This window comes from Dicentrarchus labrax, unplaced genomic scaffold (assembly GCF_905237075.1).
Source record: "Dicentrarchus labrax unplaced genomic scaffold, dlabrax2021, whole genome shotgun sequence".
Classification (NCBI taxonomy): domain Eukaryota; kingdom Metazoa; phylum Chordata; class Actinopteri; family Moronidae; genus Dicentrarchus; species Dicentrarchus labrax.
In genome coordinates this window covers 16,684,163-16,706,194 of record NW_026136707.1, presented here as the reverse complement: position 1 = coordinate 16,706,194, position 22,032 = coordinate 16,684,163, and the positions used below count along the sequence as shown (strand labels likewise).

Here is a 22,032-nt window from a genome sequence, read left to right as displayed (position 1 = left end):
TCTTCTGACGCAGAGGCAGTTTGGAGGACAACTGCTACTGATGTTGTGCATGTGTGTCTTTGTGTCAGACAAAGACCTCTCTGTTTCATCAGCTGACAAATGTCACCAATGATGTCACTACTCCCTCAAAGCAATATTCAAAACAGATAAAGTAAAGCCTAAAAACAGAACACATAAAGACCACATTCTCTCCATTTCCTTTAAAACACACACATACACAATCACTAACACACACATCAAGAAAACCATGACACCAATGACCAACTCACACAAGGACACATATAAAGCTTCAAGTGTTATTTCGGAGATATTTGTCAACAGCAGAATCACCCACATAATAATACAATCCCCCACCCTCCTAACAGAGTTCCAGTTAAAAGAGTAAAAACAAAGGGATTTATTTGTAGCCAGCCAAACCCTTTTGAAAAACAACCCAGAGTTCATCTGGATCAGCTACAGACCCCCTGCTGGAGGGAGGCTGGCAACAGACTGACATCTACACACACATACCGATATTCACACTGTAGTTGGGATTTGTTAGTGACCAAGGCAGAGAGAAGGGGCAGTGAGAGAGATTGAGATCTATTTATCAACAATTATCAAAAAGACACAGAGGCTATGAAAGTGCCAGCATGTGTCTGAATCTGTGGTACTTACTCATTAACAACAAAACCCGTAATAAACCAATCATATGACACTGGTGGCCATCTGAATATACTGTCACAGTTGTAGCAAATGACTGTTTTTTTCACAATCCTCCTATTTTGCCTTTAAAAATGCCAGATTTGGTGTTGACCAAAAGTGTCAGTTTATCTGAAAATTATGGCTAAACCAGTTAAATCTACAGTGTTCCTGGTAGTATTAGATGAAGTGTAATCTAAGACTACATCTTCATCTGCTGTAAGACGAAGAAAAAACGCAAGACCTATGTTAAATATTTTGTTGAGTTGTGTACTTACATTAGGTTTACCAATTTTAACCAAATTAACCAATGTTTCCAAGCCAGAGAAATCTGTAATTTTATTCTGGTAATGATGCATTCCCTTGCTTCTAGTTGCTATAGCTTCCAGGTAAACACGGAATATGTCGGATACATTCGGAGTGGGGAACGTGAATAAAACTTTTATATGACTTGTCTATGAACATGATTGAGTCACGTCAGATAGATTTTCATCAGCAATGGTGGTTGTTTAACAATGAAAAAAAACAACTCCCATGATCCCACACTACTTCACAACATCCTATTTAGTTATTGTTGCGATGCGACTCCCTAACGGCAGTTTAGAAAATGGGCATGACACAATGTCGTGAATTATGTGAGGTGTCAAAATATAATTTTTGGTGGGTTACTATGTAACATGGACAATAATTAGCCCAGAAGGTTCAAGAACACTGTTGGAAATTCCAGTAACAAACATGTACAGGCACAAAACAATGCTTCAGGTTGTTTTCTTGACCACTAGTTGAAAAGCCAAAGGACTTGAACAGTGCGAGAACAACAAAGTATTATTGAAACCTGGAAAGCTCTAGTCTAGTCTAGAGAACACTCTTAATGTGTCTACAAGTTATTTACTTCCTTGCTTTGTGAAGCCATTAGTGTAAAGACACTGACATGCAGGAGGATGATTGATGGATTATCATCAGTGGAGGCCCAGCACAGTGGAATTAGTCTGTCGTAACCCTTTTTGACTAGCCCACTGAGAATACAGCCCATGGGTTAGTAGAGACACAGAGATCTGTAAACAACATGAAATTACACCATAAAAAACTGGGTGCACATGTGAGTGATGCTTGTGCATCTACACTCATGGAAGTGGTCAGGTCTATCTACCTAGGGCTGTTGCGGTGAAGGAATTTCCCCTGCTGTGATTGAAGGTTGCTCAACAGCGCTGTATGCAGCATTACTGGTATTATTACTTTGTAAGGGGTACAGCGGGATATCTTTTGTCTCAGTACTTGCTTGCACTAATGTGATGCTCTCCCTCCTCCCGGGTCTGTAACTCTGTTAAGTTAGTTAGTTAGTTGTCTGTGTTTTTATTTATTTATTTATTTTATGTTGTTGTTTGTTTGTTTTTCCAGAGAGAGTAGGTCAGAAGCTACCTAACGTGACAAGTAGTCTGAGCTTTCCAGGAAATGCATGTATGTCTTTATTCTGTGTTCTATTGATGTATGACAGATATGCAGAATGCAAATAACTGTTGAAATAAAAACTACAAGCAGCCCAAGACTTTTCCTAAAAAAATGTTTTTGATGTTTTCTGAAGACTTGAAGGTATTAAAATAAAATACACAAGATTCCTTCCACCTCTGACCACCACCACCAGTGTCAGACAGCTGGAGGCTGTGGTTTTATACCATTTTTAACCACTATTGATTCTCATTCTAACTTTTCTTTTTATTGCTTTGGAGTCTACTTGGACTCAACTGGAAATTATAGAACCATTTTGTATTTGAAACTTATTTTCTTGTGAAATAAATGATTCAACTTCAACAAGTTGTGTTTTGGAAACACCACAAACTTTTACCTGTTGAAGGTATCACCTTCAGGCGGGGTGACAGCAGTGGTGAGAATAACACAAACTTTGATATACTTAACTACACTGTAATACGATGGATCATTATATTAAAAGATTAGATCGTGACCAATCCTGTTGCCCTGTCAGGAGATTTAAATGAATGGTAAATAGACCGCACTTATATAGCCCCTTTCTTGTCAAGAATTCCCTCAAAGTCATACAACGATAGCAAAGTAGCAAAGCATCGTGAGCAATTTGGGGTTCAGTATTTTGCTCAAGGACATTCCAACATGCAGCAGGAAGAGCCAGAGATCACACACACACTACCTCTTGAGCCACAATCACCGACAATAACCAATGAAGATGATGCAGTGACTCATGCATAAATGTGCAGAGCATCTCACTTAATGGTGAGAGCTTCACCCAGTTTTCAAGACAAAGCGCGGCTAATCTGTGGATCCGCGGTGCCCATGGTTATAACTGCGACCTGCGCATCACATTTATATTTATTTATATTTAACATCACAGCCATAATGGAAAAAGTCTATGTATCTGTTTTTTTTCCCCTTACTTTCATGATCGAAGTCAAATGGAAGTGGAGCAAAAGGATTGACACCTGTTGGGTTTCTATTACATTTACATTTGAAGAACAAATAGCACTATATTCATACGCACATACTAACACCCTACTACACACATCCCAAGGAAGCCATGTGAAACTGATAAAATTAGAAGCACAGAGGGGCTCTGTTTAAGTGGCTGTGCAAAGAGAGAGCATGCGTGCACACACCATAAACTGAATAGCAGGGAAGCAGTGAAATTGAATTCACAGTTAAAGCTGAATATTTTATGAGTCATGTTCTCTGTTTGTGTTTCTGAATCCTACCCAGTGTTAATTGAAATGATTTCAATGAGAGGGTTCTTCCTGATCTTGGGCAGGTCCAGTCTGGCTCCTCCGAGCCTTCGGCCTCCATCTTTCTTCTGACCCAACAGACGAACTGAATGACCTGAAAACAACAAATAAAACTTCACTAAACGTTGCTTTTCAAACTGAAACATTAACTGCCAATGTCATCTTTTTCCCGTCGCACATGTGACACACGTGTGGAGGAGTGCATAGATTTAGGCATTTTCATGTTAAAAATGAATACATACAAGTCAGCTATATTAGTTTCTGTTTGAATTACAAAAACCTGAATTTTTCTACTTAACAGAACAAACAGCTGGAGGAGATTATTCACATTCATACAAGTGTTCATGGGCATACAAATAAAAGACGACAGAGAGATAACATAAAAAGACAAGTTCACTGTTTAGATGGCTGAATCACTTCATCTTTTTGATGTACAAACACCAAAATGTACAAACACATACTCACGTACCAAAATATATTTACATTTTCCAGTTGCCCAAGCATTCAACAGGAATATCATCCTCGAGATAGCCAAATAAAAGCCTTCATTAAACTGCTCTCATCTATTTAATAATGATGTTAATGTGAACAGGACATACAATGGACAGAGCAGCATATCAGGGCAGTCACAATGTCGTAAAAATATGTTTAAAAGGAAACTGTATAATAATAGGCACTTCAAATCAATTAAGGATGAATGTAAATAGACAAAGATGGAAGTAGGGCAGATCCTTTACCAACTGTGCACTCTAACAATTCTCAAACTAGTATCACTCATATTAGTAGATATCACAGTGAGTTACAGAAGCAAATGAAAATCCATAGCTGGGTCTAATAGCTAATAGCAAGTGATGTCTAGGCTTTGGTGTGCGGAAATGGGAAACAGTACTCTCTAACCAGCTAATAGGCTACCAGCTAGAAGGTGTGCGAGATGGAGGCGCTGAGGGATGGAATTGTCTTCCTGTTTTCATCCGCTTTACATGGGTCTCCTGGGAGGGTGGGCTCAGGGCAGGAAGCGTGGCTATCAATTGGTAGATAAAAATGACAATCTGCCCCAGAGGAGGACAAAGAGCCAATCGGTGAGGCGTGACTGGTCGTAATATCCCAGTACAACCAAGGAAATTAGAAAACTTCCCTCGTGGAAAACAGCTCTGACTTGGAGCACGCTCAGCCATGCTTTCTTCTAGCTAGCCATCTGTGTGGACCTGTGTTGGTCAGCAATCAAGGATTTAAAATTCATGCATGCTCTACTATTCTTCCCTCCGTAAGGGTCACTTCTTCTTTTGACTGATCGATCAATTCATCCATACAATAATACTTCCTATAACAGTTCCATCTGCTCCTTAACTACTGCTTTAAGCATTTAATCGGAAGTTGATTATATATTATACATTAACAAATGTACTATGTGAGAGAAGAAAGGAATTAAATACCAATGATGATGGCAAAAAGATGCACACTAAAATTTCATCCAGATTGTTGACATTATACATTTGTTTCTGATGGTTTTAACTGTGGAAAAATAAAGTAATCAATACCAAATAGCATACACAGACTCGGTATAAAGCAATTAGCAATATGATGCTGGATATCCAGACGTTTTTCCAAATTATGCGATTGTCCCTTAGGAAACGCGGAAATTGTTTTGGGGGGGGGCTCCAAAACTGTGCAGGGCCCCTGTCAATGCGACTGTCACCAACGACTCAGGAAATAATCTCACTACCAGCGTGGAATCACTCCAGGAGTCTGCCTAAAGCCAAATTCAATTTCAGGGCCTAGGGGACCATGAATGGGAAGCAAGAGATAAAATACCTAACTTGAGTTGTTGAAGAGAACCAAAAAATGCTGCCCTATTTGTCATCTCAATTACAGAGTTTAGAGAGGCAAACTGCTGTGATGGGCAACCCCACACACACACACACACACACACACACACACACACACACACACACACACACACACACACACACACACACACACACACAGACACTCTCTCTCACACACACACACACACACACACACACAGACTCTCTCTCTCTCTCTCTCTCTCTCACACACACACACACACACACACACACACACACACACACAAACACACACACCACCCTTTACAACATGTTCTAGTTACTCACTGCCCTCGTCCATTCCCTCAAGTTTTTTTCAACCTTCTCTCTCCTTTGTTCTTTTCTCTCCTTCATAAATACAAACCGACATAAATCCTTCTATCCACTGATAACGGCCTATTACAACAAGTGGAGGGAGGTGGAGGTAGGGAAAGCAAGGATAGATGGATGGAAAGGTAGATGGATGGATGGTTGGGTGATGATTGAAAAAAAAAATGCATCACAGATGAAAGATGTACAGGATAGCCAGATGGATGGTTGGATCAGAGAGGTAGGGAGCTAAAAGATTGACCTGTTGACCTGTGTCTGATGTCTCATAAGTGGTGGGTCTTGTTGTGCTCCCAGGTTTGATTGTAAAGCAGCAGGCAGGGGGATGGGAGCATATTGTAAAGGAGGGACAAAGGTGGCAGATGAGGAGAACAGGAGGGGTGTAATGCTTGTCATTTATCCTCTTGATATAACAGGTTATTAGATATGTACGACTGTCTCTGAAAAAACAGTTTATTTTCTTGGCAAATGTCAGTCAAATTAATATTGATGTGAAATGTCTGAAAAGATGCACTTCATGTACCTTACTTAGCAATTCTACGCTGTACCTTAATGCAAACATTTCAAAAGAGCACTTCCTTTAAAAACACATGAAGCCTTGATGCTTGACAATGAAGCTCCTCCACAGAGACTGCTTTTGTCACTTCCAGATGGGAGGTCACTTAGTATAAAAATCATCAGAATACCTTCAGATGACTTAGAACGCATGTGAATGCATCTGTTCTTCATTTCCCCTTCCTCCTGTCTAACTGTCTCTTTCTCTTCAGCCACATCTTTATACCCCTGCTTTATATTTTCAGGACTGATAGACGCCAACAGTTTGTTTATCCTGGTGAAACAAGGATCAAGAGGTTATATGGGTGCCATGTAGCCTCTGATCTGTAGCTAAGTAGATACATTAGCCTGTCTAACCTTTTCTGCCCCGTTTCTATGTCACAAAGACACACAATATATCTAAACTGTTCCTAAAAGATAAAAGAATATCAGGTGAAATTGTATCATCCAAGGCTATCATCTCAGTGAGAGAAGATCAATATTAGGAGGCCAATAAAGAAATAAAATGGACCTATAAAGAAAGAGGTAGGGCATTTATTAATTAATGGTGCAAAGATCAGACTTCAGTTGAAGTCTGCGTTGTTTTGAGTGAAAACATTAATAAATTTTTTTTTAGCCTTTCTGTGGGCTTCTACATACATTCTCTGCATTTCACTCGTCAAATAATTGATTGTTCTTGTGTTTTTGTTTGTTGAGCATCACTAAGATACATAAAATCTGGCTAGATGTTCTTGCAAAGGGTGTCATTAATTATTGTTTTTATGCATCTGCCAGTGGGCTTGGAATACAAGATAAGTATGTGTTTGTTGTTAGCAAAAAAAAAAATCAACATCTGGCATAGCTAAAAAAAATAATTGATTTGATTTGAAGCAAGCTTGTGACCACAGGAACAACACTACCCACCAAATCACTGACACTGCACAGTTCAAGCACCACAAGACTGGGCTGCAATGTGTATAACTACGTAAATGTTAAGTACTGTGTGCATGCTCAGCAACCCAACCTGAGATAACTTAAAGATAAAAATGCCCTGCCATTTACAGCAGGTAGTTACTTGAGCTTTATGTTAGGTAGATGCACTATGATTAAAAGCAGTTTTATAGTAGTGAAGTATCTTTATGGAGTGACCATTCTTAAGTTCTTTTTGAGCTGGGAACCAAACTGAATACAGTAGACAGTCTCACAGTCTCACACCTCCAAAACCAAGCTCATAAAAGCATACCACTGCTCTTGTCATGTGGAAAACAGACCTGCAAGCAATTTTGGTGCAGCAAAGAACTGCGTCTATTAGCAGTTCATTGAAGTAAGTATTTTAGTAGCCATTACGAAAGGCAAATCCCCTAGCTTTAAGGTTTATGCCCAGGCCTCCGAGCTGAAATAACAGCTCTCAGTTTATACGAGGTCATAAAGAACTGTAATGATACTGGGGAAATTAGTTTCTATGGAGGGGGTGAAGGAGGAAGGAAAAAGAGAGGGAAAGAGGGCAGAAGGGATGGAACAGGGCAGTGAGAAGGCAGAGGGAGGTAGAAAAAAAAAGCGACGGAGATCAAAAGATGCTCAGGTACTGGAGGAAGAAGGAAGGGAAGAAAAGGAAAAGAATAAGCAAGTCAGAGAAGAAAGCGGGACTGAAGTCAGTGTGTGGATGTGAGTGTGTGCATGTGCAGCCAGACGATTTAGGGTTGATGACACATTGTAAAATTAAGTCTCAGTTCAGCTGTCCTTCATTAGAGTGAGGCCTGCAGTGCAAAATAGTCCCTCATACACACACACGCACATAAAGTGTAAACTCAATCTGTTCTTTATTAGAGAACAGCTGGGGGTGTATGACAGCTTGACTGGACACTCTCACACTATAAACTCTGCCTGACCTTCATTAAACAGTTAAGTGCGGTGGTTCACTAACAGTTTAAATGGATGACCTAATCACTGCCATGTGAGTCTGTCTCGCTGTCAATGAGCTTCTCAGACTGAGAAGACCACTTAACAGAGGGCAAGACAGACAGGATCTGATCACTTTGCTTTTAAATATATTGTGACCTGAGCCATGAAGTCAAAAATAAGTTTTGTATGCAGTTTGTTTCAAGAAATGTACAATCCTTTAAACCATGAAAAAGCAGTAAATCAAGTCACTCTGCTCTTGAATATTAAACTTTAACACAGAGAACATACTCTTGTAGCTCTTTGCACTTTTAACAATACTGAATTTCATCAGTCAACACTCTAGCAGGAACAACAATTGCTTAGAATCAAATGTTTCATTGGGAGAAAGCAGACCAAATACTCCCAAAGCCCTTATCATTTGATTATATGATTTTCTACAAGAAAGTGATATATTCTTACTCTTGACAGTCAAGTCATCCTTAGTCCTCATATTAATCAATAGGTGGACAAACTACTTCTCTAAAAATCATTCATACATGGAGCAAAAGCTCAAAAACGTAATTTCCTCCAAAAATGAAAGGACTCTCATTCATTAATTTGCCGATCAATGCATTGCTGCTTATTCACTCACACAATGAGTGCTTTTTGTTTGTGTGTGTGTGTGTGTGTGTGTGTGTGTGTGTGTGTGTGTGTGTGCACGCATTTGTGTTAAAATACCTTTAACAGCCTCATCCACTACTTCCACCACTCGATCAATCTGTTGGACCTGTATACAGACAGACACACATGGGAGAAGTTTATTGATGCTGACAAAGTCTACACAGTACAAACAAACATCTGATATTGACAACCCACAGACAGACATGTACTGGTCACCATTCAAACATGGACATGTAAATGTACACAAAGGCAATATGCAGTATGCACACAGACAAACAGATGGAATCACACATATTTCTCCAGCCAGGATTAAGTGATATAGATCAAAATGCCACTAGGTATCTATGTAGCTGTAACACCAATTATATCATGTTTCTACAGAAATGTAGTGTGGTGGTACGATTTCATGGAAGAGAACAAAGACCCATAAACAAAAAGAGGTACAGAGGGTGGCAGACAGACAATCACACAGGTGAGAATAAACCAATGGGAGATTATGTGAGAATGACTAATGAGTTATTCTTTTCATTGCCTGCTATGGAGAAAATCCTACACATCTGCCAAGGGGAACTCCACCAGTTCATGTAGAAAGCCTATTAGGAGGTTGAGCTGGACACACGGCCCAGGACGGGCTTTACAGGACAGACTCTGCAGTGGCTGATTAAATCCAAAGATCATTGGCACTTTTTTTTGTTTTATTCACATTTACTCAATAGTTTTTTTTAAAGTAGCATAAAATGGAACTATATACATTTTATTCTACAATTTTGCATTGTAAATGACAATTAAAAAAACCTTTCATATGAAAAGAGCCAGAATATTCTACTAAGAACAGCACTAATTTCACAACTCTACCATCCTACTGCTAATCAGGGGTAGAGTGGATGAGAGCAAGCAACAGAGAGGAATGGAGAGAGATTAAGTAATGGGGAAGGGGAAAAAAATAATTTCTCCTGACATTATTTCTCCTTTCATTCCTCCCAGCATCTCCTCCACCTCTAATTCGCTCACTTTCTCTATTCTTAGAGGTCTATGCTTGAGCCGCTGGCACTCGTTTTGAATGCCTCTAGGCCTATTACCCAGAGTAACCCTTCTTTCATACACACTCACACAGATGCACATTACGCTTTGCAGGCAGTAGTTATATTCATGCTACACACTGAGATAAAACCCTTTTTCTTCTAATGGCCAGGCAATCTGGGTTCATTCAGAGCAGCAGCGGGTGTCCCTACTCACAGTAAGGGTTGGGAATTGTTTACATTTTAGCGATAAATTCAGAACTCACTTTTTAATTCTGGTTCTTATCGAATCCTGCTTTATATACCTGGATAATTGTTTGAATAAGAAAATAGTATATGTTAGAAAGACAAAAAAAACATAGTTTCAGTAGATCTATTCTTATTCTTTTTGGTTAGAAGTTAAAATAGAGCAAAATACAAATACAAAAAAATCACAAGTGGAATGTTTGCCAAAAGGTTCAATTAGGTCCAGTGTGTATAGAGCAGACAGAAGTCCACTCTAACCCAGGCATACATTTACACACACATTTACAAAAGCTATCTCTAGCCTAAGAGAGAGAGCACCTGTAGTAAGAACTGTTTCAAAAGCTGGGCAGTCATGAGTAAACACTGTGGGTGAGAGAAATGTATGTCTTATGAATAAAGGATTTAAAAGAAAATAAAAATGTGAAAGCAAAACTTTAGAAAAACAGTGTATAAATTCTACAAAACCCAAGGAACAATAAATTAATTTTGGTTATATTTTATTTGTGTAACATTATACACAATGATGAGTAGTGTTAAGTGCATATAATTTGTGAGTAATTGGACAAAAATTTTCACACAGTATCCACCATGTAGCACATCCAAGGCATGCATACAGTATGCTCAGAAGACTGATGTGCGTGCCATGTTTATAACATTGCTTACCCACTGTAATCCTTTTATTACCTAGCCAGCACTGTGTATGTGTGAGTGGATGTGTGTGATGTGTCTCAGATACAGGATGTGACATGTCTAGTTCAAAGATGCGAAACACTGTAGGCTTGCGTGACTGACTATGTACCTTCTACACAATACACTGTCATTCATTTCACAGCAGCTTCAGAAAGAAAAACACAACAGAAATACACATAAAAGCTGACACAGAGGTCGATTAAACTGAATGAATTCAACAGGAAGCACTTTTTTTTTTAGCTACAGCCCTTATCTAGCCGTTAGTGCAATCACTATATACAAATTCAGGAGTGGTTATTTGCATCTAATTTGCATAACCCACCAACTGTCACTGTCATTGTGTGGTTGATTGTAACTACCAAGGATGCGCAAGGGGAGTGTGTGCATACTCTGTCTGAGTTTGTGTGGCTGTTCATGCATGCGTCCATCAGTGTGTGTGTCTGTGTTTGTGTGTATAAATGCATAATCCAATCTAGTCATGACAATGAAAGGGCCGACAGTGGTAAACTTCGCAGATGTTTCTGCCTCGCCCTGAAGGCTATTACATGTACAAACCTGTTTATCTGAATGTAATTGTATTATACATACACAACACTTGATTTGAATGTAATTATGTTACAGGGTGGCATGTTCACTTAAATGGAATTACATTATTTATGGTAACGGATATTTAACGTAACATTTGAGATACATGCCTCTATTATTTTTAAGACAGTGACAGTAATCAACATTAGATATTGGACTGTTTCATTTATTCTTATTTTCAACTAGGCAGTTTGTTTTTACATAAGTAAATAAATTCAGCATTATGCAAAATTAAGATCAAAGTTTTCTGTGGTGATTTAGAAGGAAAGCATAGTTCTGTGAGCATGAAGTAAACAAAAGAATGCGTGCATATGTTATGTTACTTCTAAATTAACCAATTGTGTGGCTTTCCTAGACATGCAGGAATTGGAATAAATGTCTTAATTTTTATGTTTTAACACACTGTTCAACTACAAGGGATATTTTAACAACTTAACATGGTTTACTCATATGTTTTTCATTAATTGTTTTGTTTACATCATTACTTGCGAGACTGAAGTGACAATAATAAAGAAAACTATATATTTACCCTCAACTGGACCCTTTGGTTTTAATACACAAGTGTTAGATTTAAGACTGGAGATAATTTTGCAGGGTGCTGGAAATTGGCAGGAAATTCCAAACATTAACCCTCCAAACTCTCTAATTACAAACATCATCAATGATTTAATGAAGAATACTCATTTAGCTGTTAAATTGTGATAACCTTGACACATCTTTTTAGTTCCTCCTGTGTTTACTGAGGTGAAACAGTATTCATTCATTCAATATTTTTTGAATATCACAGTTTTTCATACAGTCCATTCAAACCTGCACCACATGCTTATAAGTGGAAAAGTTATAGCACAGGGACTGTAATCCAAAATAACAAAATGCCAAAATCACTTTTTTGTTTGTTTTACAGTAGACTGTTTAGACACTGCAAGGCAAATAGCCCTAATTTACCTACTTAACAGGCTTAAAAGGATGTTTTCTCCCCTTCTGTTATATCTGAATATTTCTATGAATCCCAGATGAGAACTGAGTTTTCCCTTTAAGCTATACCACATTTTGTGTTATCTGTAAGCTCTGCTGTCACACTCCACTGCCTCAATAAAAGAAACACTACAGGAACAAACTGTCCAATGCCACCTTCAAAGAAAAGGTCATTTGCCATAGGGAGGTCTAATGTATGGAGAAAGACAGAGGTAGGAAGGGTCAATATACAGTGGCTTGTAAAAGTATTCAACCCTCTTAAAAGGATTTGTCTGAATTACAAATGAGACAGTTTTTTTTCTTTGTACTATTTTATTTTAAAACACCGCACTAAAATTAACTAGGCCTATTTTAAAGCGATGTTGGTTTAATGTTCAGTAATTTCAGCTCAAAAGTTTTTGAACCATGAGTCAGCCTCGTGGTGGACTAATGGAGCTCAACATTTATTTTGATGAATTTACAGCTTCAAAAGACAAATGTGCTATTACCCCCTTCCCGACATCCTCTGAGATTTATTTTCCTCTCGGCTAGGGCTGCACAATGTGGCAAAAACATTGTATTGCAATTATTTTAAAGATATTGTGATATGATTCACGATTATTGCGGAATTGCCCTAACCTGGTATGGCTGACATGGCTTACAATTTTGTGCCACCTGATTGTATTTACCTGCTCGTTTAAAGCAACACAGCTCAGGGTTCACTAAAATTTTCCCCTACAAAAGATTATTTTTAATTTAGCATTTTTACCACACAATTGATTTCCTCCAAAAAATATGTTGAATTGATAAACATACACCTGTTATTTCATGTAAAAAATACTGGTTCTGATTAAATAAAATAAATAATTGTAAAATAATAGAAATCCCCAAATAGGAGGTTTACATACTTTCAAGCAGCACTGTATGCTGTTTGCATAAGTACTCAACACCCAAAAATATTGCCCTAATGAGAACACCATTGGCTTACAATTGGCCTCCACCTGTCAAAAGTTAAAATAACCCCTTAAGTTTAGGTATCACTGCTCAGATTGTGAATCAGAAGGAAAGGTGTTAACATGAAGATTATGGAGATTTTTAAGGAATCTAGAGATGGCACACACAAATTAGTGTGTTGAATATCCCAGTGAGCACTGCTGGACCTGTGAGGGAAGCCACCAATAGTCCAATGATCACTTTGAAGGAGCTACAGAGTCCACTGACCGAGAGTGGAGTGAAGGTGCACCATTCCACTAAAGCAAGAGCTTTGCATAAAACTGGTCTGTATGGGAAGTTGGTTAGACAGAAGCCATTGCCCAAGAGCAACCTCATTAAAGTCTGGAGTTTAACAGCTCAGATGTGGGACCAGGATTTGTGGTCATGTGAGACCAAAACTTAGCTTAGTCCAAAATTCAAAGCACATTGTGTGGCACAAACCTAAAACGGCCCATGTGTTCACCACACGGTGATCGGTGGTGGTGGCAATATCATACTGTGGTGATGCTTTTCCACAGCAGGAGCTGGGCATCCTGTTAAAACTGAAGGAAGAAGGGATGGAGCAAAATACATGGACATACTTCAAGAGAATCTGCTTCAGTCTGCTAAAAAAATAAAGCTTGTGAGAAAGTTCACCTTTTAGCAAGGTAACAACCCCAAGCACAAGGGTACAGTAACATGGGAGTTGTTATGAAACAAAAAGGTGTATGTTCGACAATGGCCAAGTCAAAGTTCTGATCTCAATCCAATTGAGAATCTGTAGCACTGTTTGAATATTGCTGTCATCAAGCGTCAACCTGAACAACCTGGACCAAACCTGCCAAGAAGATTGGGAAAAAAATCCCAAACTGCGTGCAAAGCTGGTAGACGTTTCCCAATTTTTTTTTATTATACTAGCTATTATTGAGGGGTTGAATGCTCAGAAATCAGCATTTTTCAGCTTTTCATTTTCTTTAAAAAATGTCTGCTGACAAATGGAGCGAAGCCTGCAAGCTAGTTCAGGCAGTCAACTCGAGCTGTGCTGATATACACACATGACATGCCTCACTCCATAATCACTAACCAAGCGCACCCTTCCAATCTGGCGGTCTATTTAAACTGCACAATTTCCCAGCTCTCCCTCTGCTCTGTCAATGCCGCTGTTGCCCTGCATCCGTATTGCTGCTGCTCTGTAAGCTATTGCTGTCTGCTGCGCTGTAAGCCCCACCACCACCCCAGCATCCACCTGTAGGGTTTAAGGTATTTGCTCATTACTCCCCAATATCTCTGTGTAAACATATCTGCGGGGAGTGATGAGGTCGGAGCCTAGACACCAAATCTAAATATGCTATACTGCTGTAATAAACATTTCAAACATGAGTTGGCTGATAACATTGGGTTTGAGTATATGGGTTTGCAATAAAAATACTGAAAAAATATGTGTAGGTATAACTTCTAAGGGGCTTGAATACTTTTGCAAGCCACTGTATCTTTGTGCATTAGTGGGAAATGTTATGCAAGGGGACAAGACAGCCATGTACGTGTAAAAATACATGCAAATTTGTCAACTAGATTGATGGCAGAGGGACATTAAAGACTTTGTCTTCCACAGATTTTCAACATTAGCTTCAATTATTTACAGTTGGACATGGGTATCTTTCACTTTAGAGGACAAAAGTAAATAAAAGTAAAAATGAATAAGGAGTGATATATGATATGATGTGAGCTGTTAGATGTGATACAATATATAACATATAAATATAACTTTTTGGGAGAATGACTGCCTTTCCATAATATATATTTCCTATATTATATGTACCCATTCAGATTCGTAGGGGGCTCTGATTATAGCCACTTCCTTCCTTTTACTTGCTACCAGAAGCATTTGTACCAATTTCTTATTACTGCTATTCCACCCTGAGATGTCATGTATGTATGTATACAGTTGAACATGTAAAAGGAATATCAACTTCAAATACATTATTTATGTTTTAATGAATCCCTTCTTCGTTTTCATCCTTTTCAACTACATCAAGCTGTTTCCCTTTCTCCTGCTCCCCCCTTCTACTCCCCATCTCTCATACTTTTCTCCCTCCTGCCATCATATATTCTTATGCCTTTTCTACTTCCTGCCATGTTCATCTTAGCAGTCTTGGTCTCATCTCCTGGAAGGTCTATTGATCCACCAAACGGCAGGGAGGCCAGAATAGAACAGACATAGCAGGTTGTCAGCCAGGTAAATGACCGGTCAAACCGTCTGTGTCTGTGTCTGTGTGTGTATGTGTGTGTGTGTGTGTGTGTGTGTGTGTGTGTGTGTGTGTGTGTGTGTGTGTGTCTGTCTGTACTCTTCAAAGGTTGTCCATTAGGCACACACAAATAGACACAAACAGTCACACGGTATGTGATGTATGAACAGATCCCTACATTACTATAGATCATATAAGTAAGTCGAAGCGCACACACACACACACACACACACACACACACACACACACACACACACACACAACACACAAACAAACACACAAACACACAAACACACACACCCACCCCAATGATGCTGAGTCCTTTGAGGTAGTCCATCCGCGGCTGGGCTTGAGGAACACAACCTGCTACTACCACCTTTTTCTGCTGATCCTGGGCTTTTCTGTACAAACAAATGCAAAGAAAAAGATTGAAGAGGAGACTAATATTAGTAAATATTCATGTCATTTTTGCACCAACAATTTTAACCAAGTGAAAAATATTACAGTAAATGTGCTGGTACCACACCAGCACAGTGCTGTCTCACAACTTTAGGTCAAACTTTTATTGTAATAGGAAAGCACATGTACACGTACATGTACACATATTAAATAGCCTGCAATGACAGAGCCTGTCTGCATCCTGTATCAATGGAAAAAATACCTTAGAAGAATAATAAATAAGGTGAGGGTGGCAGGATTTGCTATCTAAATTAAGAGGAAATGAGTCACTCTCTGAGGTGTAGAGAAATCACAGGGCCAGTTGGCTGCACATCAAGTACTTCAAATATATGACAACGGACAAAATTAAGACTAATGACGAGCCAAGGCAGTAGCCGATCCAGTGTATCGCTAGCTGAGGTTTGTTAGTTTCTAGCTTCAGAAGATGACCAGCCCATTACCACCTTGGTCGAATGAATAGTCGGCTTCTCATTTCCCACCACTGGTCTCTCAGTTACAATGCTGCTTATTAGATCAGTACTTAGCACTGGCAAGGATACAGCCTCCATCACCTTCTCATTAGCTTTAATTTTGTCTGTTATCCTGCGCCATACAGATACTTGTAGTATGTCAGCAATGGTCCATGTGAGAAAGGGACATGATGTTCTCTTTCTGTGAAAGTTTCCAAATACAAGGAGAACTTTTTATGTTTTCACCAGTGAAATGTAAGCCATTTCCTCCTAAAATGTCCATGACAGATTTAAGAAAACCGTACTCAAAGTGACTCCCAGATTCAGGTTGTTACACATGTCAGATACATATAAGAGAGGTATGGCAGGATATTTTCTAAATTTTGAAATAAGATGAAAACCACTTGTGGTATCTGTGATCAACAGAAGATGCAATAATCAATCAGTTCAAACTTTTCTGGCATTTCATACATTCTTCTCTGTGGTGTTTTGCTGGGTTGTAAGTTTGACTGACTGAAAGCCAATATGGACAACTATGATTGGCAACTTAGGTTTTTGAATGGGCATTGTATATTGAGTAAGTAAGTAAGTTGTGGGAGATAGGAAGGCTACCACAGCTTTGCAATTCCAACTTCAATTATCTAAAAAAAAAACAGTCAGACTAATGACCACTATGCCCCTTTAAATGTTCTGTACTTGTACTCTGTACTGCATTGTGTTATATCATATTTTAACTAATAAACACAGAAGCTAGAGTACAGCAAGTGACAGCTCTCCACTGAGCCACAGAGATTGCAAAAAGTCTGACATTTAGGGAAGAGCTGGTTGGTATGTGAGCATGAGAACAGCAGTAGAAAGTCAATAGCAAGGTGATCCTTGCCAATTTATGGTCAAGCATAAAAGTCCATGTTAGCACTGCACCCTATAAATTGTCCTTCTGGCTCTTTAATCCCCTTGGAACCAGATGAAAAGATATGTACATTTTGTTTAATAAGTAGAATGGGTTTTGGAAATGGTTCTGCTATACTGTACATGGTGTAATGAATACATACGGTTTAATCAATATATACATACATACAATACATTATATGCGCCTGTGAGTGCATGTGGAAAGGCGAGACAGTGCAAGAGTAAAAGTGGCAGACAGACTATGGGACAAGTATGACAGTGAAACAGTGCAGTCTTAGTCTGACTAAAGAATCAGTAAAACATGAAACACATGTTTTTTCTGACAAAACAGTTCACCATGGCATCTAACATAACCAAGCCAAAACTGGGGATTTATAACACCGTGATAAGTGTCAAACATTTTCATTCAACATTTATGAATAGTTAGGCACGATGTGAAGTGGTCACTGGCAAGAGAGTAAGCACTGATAAGGTATTTTACAATTACTTATTAGAAATTAAAAGGTATTAAAAATCCCATTTTCAAGATGATTTAAATTAAAAAGGACTGGACAGCTAGTTAAATAGTGTAGCAAGCCACAAGAAGAGTGTGTGTATTTGTACTGTGTGCTTGTGGATCTATGTGAGTTTTTATGTCACCTCCAGTTAGTGGCAATGAGATTTGAGACACTCGGTCTGTCTGACAAAAGCTTTTGGAAGAGCTGCCCAGACTCCGCCATGAATCTTTAATAATGAAGCCTCCTGACAGCTGGAGCAAGAGAGGGAGGGAGGGATGGAAGGGGGGGGGGCAGAGGAGAACGCAGGAGGAGCACTGAAACTGGATGCAAACTGTCAGTTGTGTTTTAATTCAGACTATGTTTGTATTCTTCAGTAAAACAAAGAGAGATAGTGATGGAGGTAGAGGGGGTGTGTGAGTGAGCACAGAGACAGAACGGGGAAGGTAGACAGCTCAATTCAATTCAAAGCCAGCCTAAATTGTCATATGAATGAGGAAGGGAGGGATAGATGAAAGCTACAGTTGGTGAGAGATGAGTAGAATAATGAAGGGGAGAGAATGGAAGGCAGAAATGAAAGTGTTTTATGATTATTTTTACTATTCAGAGCTGTTTGTATTTTTCATGGTTATTTTAGTGACTCGTCTCATCTTCGCTTCTCAATCTGACTCTTTATTGGCATACAAGTGTTGAGCAGGTAACAACAAATTTCTTAAGATGCCAAAAAAGATTAAAAAAAGAAAGCCTGTTGGATATGATGCCTCACCAAAGACAAAACAGTTTTAACAGCACATTCAGAGAAACTGTGCTCCTACTGATCGAGCATGTAAATTCACTAGTTTTGTATCCACTGAACATTTACCTTTGTTACAGAAGGTAACAAATAATATCCATGTCACTGTGACCGTTTCTGGTGTAAACAGACCTTGAAAACAGACAGAGGCAGAGCAGTACTATGTAATAAAAGGTGGATATACTCAAACTTTCAAGACTGGGGAAAGTTAGACGACAAAAAAAAAAAAAAAAAGGATATTATCTGCTAGGAGTAGCTTGTTCTCTCCACACGGTTCCTCATGAAGGACTCACACTGGCATCACTGCACACCCACACTCACACGCGCACACGCACACAGTAGGGGTGCGTCTGCATAATTCACACCGTCTCCTGCCAAAATGCACCAAACGTTCCTTTAATGTGCTACTCGCTCCCCGCCCACAGACTCAGAGCCATAGCTGACACAGAGAGTAAGCAGACAGCGCCTGAGCCGTCGCCTCAGCGCCCCAGGGGGAACAGGCCAATCACGTCGCACACAGTTGGTGGATGGGATGAGATGGAATGGGATTATGCGATGCAGTTGCCGTGGTGATACTCTTGAGCCCAACCGAGCACTCGCTGCCAGTGACCCGGACCAGAGCAGATGCCCCCTGAGATCAGAGGACGAGGGGTGGGTGTGTGTGTGTGTGTGTGTGTGTGTGTGTGTGTGTGTGTGTGTGTGTGTGTGTGTGTGTTTACTTGGCTTCCTTGGCACCTCGCCCCAAAATACGGCCCCCTGTCAACTCTACGTTACTGCTCTCCATGGCCTCAAGACCACACACATGCACCCACACACAGGGTCCGAACACCCACGTGCTCTGTACATACACAATACAATGGTCACGGATGGCATTGGCAAAAGTGTACAGCAGCCTATGCATACATGCATGACCTCTGTAGTATGTATGTATGGTAGGGAGGGATGTGCTGTACATATTGGTTTTTAACAGCTGAGTGGACACACAGTGAATCAGTCAAATTAAACCAGACTAAATGTCCAAATGAATTGATCAGGTTGACTTGGACCTTGCCGTAAACATGACATTAAAATAACTCTAGGCATTAAGATGTACCACACTACATGACCTATATAAGGGCCTCCTCAACGTTCTCACAATAAAACCTGAAGTGAAAGAAAGGCCCTTCCTCTGTGGATTATGACAGTCTACTATAGTGCCATTTACATGACTGCAACTGAAATATAGAGACATCATCATATAAATGAGCCACAACGCTGATGTTCTCGAACTGCCACAAATGCCTCATATCTATCTCAGTGTTTTAGAATATGACCAGCTTATCCTTTTTTCTTAAACTGTAGTAGTGTTTTATATAAACAAGTTTTTTCTGCTATGCACTAGTACTGATGAATTTAGTCAATTCATCCATGGTGCCTTGTGTCTCCATTAAAAAAAAAGGTACCTCCATTATCCATTAATTCCACTAACTCCAGCAGAAACACCTAATATGTCATTTTAAGTTGTGTAGAAACCAAGACAAACAATTGAGGCACAAAGACCTGGAACCTCATCTAATGAAGCACAATTTCTTTAGTCATTATTTTGAGGAGAAACATCCAAAACAGGCTAGCAGCTGTGAACCGTGTGTGTGTGTGTGTGCATGTGTGTGTGTGTGTGCATGTGTGTGTCCTCTCAATGACTCTCCCTGCTGTTAAACACCCTCAGCCCTATACAGATAGCAACATGGGGGGGGGAGAGAATGAGCTCATCTCTCACTCTCTCACCACACACACACACACACACACACACACACACACACACACACACACACACACACACACACACACACACACACGGAGCTGGCCATATGCTTCTTAACAAACATGCTTAAAGGATGAGGTCATATTGGTAATAGTAATGAGGAAAGCTTGTGTAGCTGAGATGTACATATCTGTATCGTGATTAAGCTTTGTGTGTTTCTTAACACAATTACATATTTCTATGACCCATCCTATTAAGTTTTATGCTCAGCTTAATTTAATGTAAAAAAAATTGTTCTACAGCAAAAACAGTGCATTAAAATTATAGTAGATTAGAATCTAGTATAACTGATTTTTTTTCATTAAATCCCCACTTTCCCTATCCTCCTTCTCTTCCCTTTCCAATGTGTTCCCCTGTCCTTGTCTCCTCTCCTCCCTCATTCTCTCATCTGCAATCCGACAGTTTTCTGGCTGAGTTGACAGCGAGCCAGCCAATCAGCACACTCCTGACCTCTCTGCATTAGCATAAGCAGCAAGGGGCAAGGTTAAGCACCCATCAAGCCTCAGTAATTAAGATGTGAGCTGGTGTGTGCATGAGTGTGTGTGAGTGTGATAAAGCGAGGGAGAGAGAACAAATGTTTTTAATCTTCAACTTTACATATTTTCTACTTCCACAAACTTCTCCTACATATACAATGCAGTCTCGGGGTTGGTCACATCCCAATTTTAATTCCACAATGGCCATTAGAATACATTACAATTCTTTAACTTATTTACTTTTGATTGACGGAGGGGACTAGAATGTATGTATTTTTTTTTATGTTTTCTTTATTTTATTTTTTTCCTAGCAGTAAGAGCACTTACTGACATCCCAGACTGAATGAATGAGCAGGAAACACACTTTGTTACTCTGACGGAGAATACTCTCCTCTGTGAATGAGTATACTGGCAAAGTTTACTAAAACAACTGTCAAAATATAAACAGCATAAATAAAAAAGGAGCTAACTCTGGGCCTATGGGATCTCACTGCAGACAAACTAAATGAAAGCTGTTATTGCACTAGACCAAAGGCCTCTAGGAGATAGAGCTCAGAGAAGGGGGGGGGCTGGTCCTTATGAGTGATTGACAGGAAAACTGTCAAAAGAACATATTTATATGCATGTAAAAAGGACAGAGAGGAGGAAATGACATGGGTGAGTGCAAAGAAGGACATAGATGGTCAGAGGACATAAGAAAAACAACAAGAAAACATGACAGATGAAGCAGAGGGAGAGACAGTAAAGAAGCCTAAATCCTATCAATCCCACTGTATGTGAACAGACAGTTTAAAGAGTAACCTTCTAATGTGACACTAGTGTCCAATTACTCATCTAATATAGGTCTGATCTCCAGGACCACACAGATAGAGTAAAGAGCACCACTTTGTTCTGTGGTCTAACAATCACCTTACTGTAACTTACTGATAATTCCAATGTCTATCTAACTGAACATTCATTACATAAATCACTTACTGGCTTTGTTGTGGCATCCTGTTTCAGACTAAGCTTGTTTGGATAAGAAAATGGTATAAAATATTTACTCTTATGTTATTTTAATATATTAATACTATTTTAATCTTAGTGTTTTATAGGATTATGATAAATCTGAATGTCACTGCTAGCTTTCCTGATTCAGTCACAGGGCAATTTCCCATGTCATTCTAAACTTTGGAGGAAACGGAGGATGCAATCACTAGCTTAGGGGGTGTAATGGGAAAATAATGTGATTAGAGTAACAAATG

General features: G+C 39.3%; 1 protein-coding gene across 1 annotated transcript in view; it reads right to left on the bottom strand.

Moving 5' to 3' along the window:
• Nucleotides 1–22,032, bottom strand: part of cdkal1 (CDK5 regulatory subunit associated protein 1-like 1) — a 224,225-nt gene that overhangs the window by 143,857 nt on the left and 58,336 nt on the right. Inside the window, exons 5-7 of the mRNA XM_051406374.1 lie at nucleotides 15,712–15,808; nucleotides 8,753–8,801; nucleotides 3,402–3,522 (exon numbers count right to left, since the gene is read on the bottom strand). Of these exons, the coding sequence (XP_051262334.1) occupies nucleotides 3,402–3,522; nucleotides 8,753–8,801; nucleotides 15,712–15,808 (267 nt within the window). The remainder of the gene's footprint in view (nucleotides 1–3,401; nucleotides 3,523–8,752; nucleotides 8,802–15,711; nucleotides 15,809–22,032) is intronic.